This window comes from Fulmarus glacialis, unplaced genomic scaffold (assembly GCF_000690835.1).
Source record: "Fulmarus glacialis isolate BGI_N327 unplaced genomic scaffold, ASM69083v1 scaffold45738, whole genome shotgun sequence".
NCBI classification, from domain to species: Eukaryota; Metazoa; Chordata; class Aves; order Procellariiformes; family Procellariidae; genus Fulmarus; species Fulmarus glacialis.
The window spans coordinates 1355-5636 of record NW_009229809.1 but is presented as its reverse complement, the minus strand read 5'-3'; the positions used below and the strand labels follow the sequence as shown (position 1 = coordinate 5636).

Below are 4282 nucleotides of genomic sequence, written 5' to 3'. Positions count from 1 at the left end.
AAGAAGGAAGGCTGCAACTGGTGCAATTCAAAGAGCAAAGACATTAAATGACAGCCCCCCAAAAGTGTCAGAGGTGTTCCAACAGGAGGTATGCTGTTCACATCCATCCCACCCTCTGGCGACACTCTCTCCCTAGCTATTTCCACTTGACTCATGTTGTTCCTATACTCGTTGAAATGGTTCACACTGTTTCACTGTTATTACTGTTATTATTTTACCTATCCACACTTGTCTCTGCAAGTCTGTTATTCATAATTGCTAGTGCTCCAACCCCACCAGAGAATCCATTTTGCTTTGAATTAGAGCTCATTTGCCTCGGATAGCCATTAGCGGTTTCCGACAGCTGTTTCTGCATGATGGCCAGTGAGACTTTATTGGAGGCCAGGAAGTCTTTCATGGAGATCATCTCGCCTGACAGCCGGCGTCCGTCTGTGTCGCTCTCATTGACAACATCAGTCTCAATGGAGATGTTTCTCCGGCTGCGCACATTTCCCGGCATTACCACGTTCCTCCTTGAACGAAATAATTTTCTTTGGCACCTGTGGCAGCACCTGCAGTCCAGCTTCTTTAATATCCAGTTTATGGATTGTTTGATGACAATAGAGATCACATTAAATAAGGAATAGATGCAGCACACGCCCATGAGTATGAAGACAAAATTGCCAAAGCGGTAAAGGCCTTGGCTCTCATACTTGATGTTCTGGCTACTGACCAGATCACCGAATCCAATGGTGCTGAAGGCCACAAAGCAGAAGTAAAGTGAGTCAAAGTAACTCCAACCTTCAATTGGTGTGTACATTGCAGAGGCACAGCAGGAAATGATGAGCGATGCTACACATAAGATCAGCATGACGTAGTACACAGAGGGCTTCCAGCCCGCCAGGCTGTCCACCTCGGAGGTCCCTGAGCCCCGCCGGCTGTTGTGAGGGAGGACCCCTTTCCTCCTCAGCTGTCTTTCATGGCAGGACTTCATGACGTAGGCTATGACAGTGATCAAGCGCTCCAGGAACAGGTTGAAGAACAAAATGGTCCCTGCACATCCTATAAGGCCATAAAATATCAGAAAGATTTTGCCTCCGACGGTGGCTGGGGTGGTCATGCCAAATCCTGGAAGACAAAAGAAAACAGTTGAAAAAAATAACAGAAAAATCATGTTGGACAAAAGACACTTTTATTTGTTTCCCTCTCTTTGTAATTGTGAGATGCTAATTATGAAATAAAGACATAAGGCTCTGGGAAATAAAGGAAATCATATTCAGTGTGATACGCTTGTGCTTGGAAGACAGACAACTGCCGTGTGAAGAGACCATGTTTCCAACTGAATTGCACTCTTCCCTTCACTGGAAACCTGCTACCAGCACAGATTCCTCTATAACACTGCTCCTGCTTCACACAGTTAAGCGACAGCCCTCGCCTTCACCCCTCCGGCATGACCCCCTCTGAATGACAGCCAAACCACAGCATCCAGAGGACCTAAAGGAGGCACAAGCCTCCCATCAAATTTCTGTGCTAGAGCTGGACTGCAACTCTGTCCGTGGAGAACAGCACCACAAGACAAACTACATAGACAAAATGTTCTTCATGGCAAGAACTTTTGCTGTTGTTCCCCTTGGCACACAAATATTTCCACTCGCTTTCTACCTTCTGCTTCTGCTCCATGACATGATCCCCCCATAATTCTAGTTTTGATGCTTATTTTCTGTGCAGTCTGGCTTATATGCAAGTCATGACCTCCACCCTGTGGACAGACATGTAAAGACCAATGGACAAGGGGAACCTCTCTGCAGCTGGTGGGATCTGCCCAAAGCAGCCGGTGGGGAGGGAGGTGAGGGGCCGCTGCGTCCCTGGCCCACCCTGCTCTTTGAAGAAGAGAAGCGGCTGCAGGCTGGGCAGAAAGGTGGGGAGCCTCTGGCACAGGGCGAAGGGCAGTGGGGAGCGGCATGCATCTCTCACAGCATAAAGCAAATGCCCTGGGAAGAGAAATGTAGTTCAGCTCACACCTCCAGCGTGGCATTACGCCTTTGGGCTGCTTCCCACAGGCTCCTCTTGCCACCCTGCTCTTTGAAGAAGAGAAGCGGCTGCAGGCTGGGCAGAAAGGTGGGGAGCCTCTGGCACAGGGCGAAGGGCAGTGGGGAGCGGCATGCATCTCTCACAGCATAAAGCAAATGCCCTGGGAAGAGAAATGTAGTTCAGCTCACACCTCCAGCGTGGCATTACGCCTTTGGGCTGCTTCCCACAGGCTCCTCTTGTGATCCTGCTTCTGGTGCCCCTGCCACTGGCATCACGGCTAGAGCCTGAGCTCCTCAGGTTCGTTTGTTTAGTCGACTGGATTTTATCTCAGAGCTCAGATCTGCGTGGGTAAAACCCCACTAGCAAAGGCTTTACAAAGACACCCAAACAGGCATGACAGGAAATGCATGGTGAACTATAAATACCAAAAGATGCAGAACATTGATCCAGAGAGGCAGTGAGGCTCCGACTGTGACTCTGCCCCTTGTCAGCTCCTCCTCTTCAGCAGGGACACTGTTTTGACCTCCTGGAGTACATGTAATTTTTTGTTCACTTTTCTATTTACAAATCTCCATTTGTAGCAATCAATACTAACGTTTCCAAAGAAGCACTAAAATGGAAAACCTAAAAGCAGTATAAAGATATTAATTTAACAAGTATTCTCCTTCAAAGATCATTTGACAAAAATGAGCTATAACCTTTTAGTTCCAGAAATAATTTCAATTCTTGAAATGCCTTGTATTTCCATGTATTGGGTCACACTATTCCTGGTTAACTTTGACCATCATAGTGTTACACTCGGATTAATTTGGGATGCTGAATTATAGAGTAGGACTTGTTTGATAGTAAGTATATTTTTCTCCAAATGGACTCTTGGAATGTTTGAAATATTCATAAATCCAAGTAAATCTGGTGAATTGTTTCAGCCAAGAAATGCAGGAGGGCAAAATTATAAAAGGCTGAAACAGTTGAAATGAAACTAAATGTTTTCTTTTGGCATTTTTGTGATAAAACCTTTCGTTTCAACATATCAATCACCTTTTGGTTAAAAAAAATTCAGTTGGAAGTAAAAAGAATGGAAAAAAATACTTTGAAAAATCTTTCAGATTTTTAAAAGTTTCATAATCTTAAAATGGGACACAACATTTCACTAATGATCAAATCAAACCTATCAAAAATTTCATTATATTTTATACTTCCGAAAGACCTAAAAAAAATCTGTTCCTATACAACTTCAGTTTAATTTTTTTCCCTATTTCTTCCTGCTGGCCATCAAACCAGAAATGCACTGCTCATTAATCTCTACTAAAAAGTGAATTCTTTCAAAAACCCTTTTCATAAAACAGCCCTGCAAACACTAGCTGGAAGTAAATTGTTATCCTTGGTGGGATCTGCTTCTTTTTTCCCACAAACTTCTGTAGAGAACAACGTGGCTCATTCATGGACAAAAAGGTACGGCAATAGGATTTGCTCTTGTTTTAGTAAAATTACTGATGATCTTGCGCTGTGCAAACACAGAGGATCTATGGATAAGTCAATTCTTTCATGAGGTCAGTGAAAGCTCTCACACCAAAACTCTCCCCTCTAACCTAAGGACACTGAAATAAGCCTGTTGTCTGCATGCCGGGATCACACACATTACTCGAGCATCAGAGGAGCCGCGAGCTGTTCTCTCTGAAAGCAAAGACAAGGCTTAGCACAGCAATGTCTGTCCTGGGGGCAGGTATCTCCATAAGTCCTGGAGGTATGGACATATCTCCATACGTCCCCTCAGCATCCTGGACCGGGTCAGGGCTTGTGGTGCCTCTTTTGCGTGGAGAGATGTGAGCGAAGGCTGGTGCAGAGCCGGGTGACATCTCCACGTGAACCTGGGACATGCACCCGGACCTCATAGCTGCAAAGTGCACCTGTGTTCCCCCAACAAGACATAGCATTAGTGCCTTACCATATATTTTCCAGAAGATTGATGAGATGCTAGCAAAAGCAGTATTGATCCCCTCTCTTCTGCTTCAGATACTCTACAGGGCAAGGGACTAAAAAACGTGGATTCCCTACTTTGCTTGTAAAATGCCTTTTTTTCCTTCCATTATAAAAAAGGAGAATGGAGTCTGGGGTGCCACTACAGCATTTAAAAACTGAAATATTGGAGCATTTAATTTTTTTTGCAAAAATGTAATGTGAAAAAATGCCTGGCAGGTCTCTGCATAGCAGCTGAGGGTTTCTGTGACATGCCACATGAGATGCTGCCTACCTGACAAACTGAACCAGAGAA

At 44.8% G+C, this 4282-nt stretch overlaps 1 protein-coding gene across 1 annotated transcript; it reads right to left on the bottom strand.

The window, feature by feature from the left end:
- Window positions 1-214: 214 nt before the first annotated feature.
- KCNK13 (potassium channel, subfamily K, member 13) lies at window positions 215-1107 on the bottom strand (the record flags this gene model as incomplete). The annotated part of the gene is made up of 1 exon (XM_009583974.1): window positions 215-1107. A coding segment is annotated over one exon (893 nt), but the record flags the coding sequence as incomplete, so codon positions are not given.
- Window positions 1108-4282: the final 3175 nt, after the last annotated feature.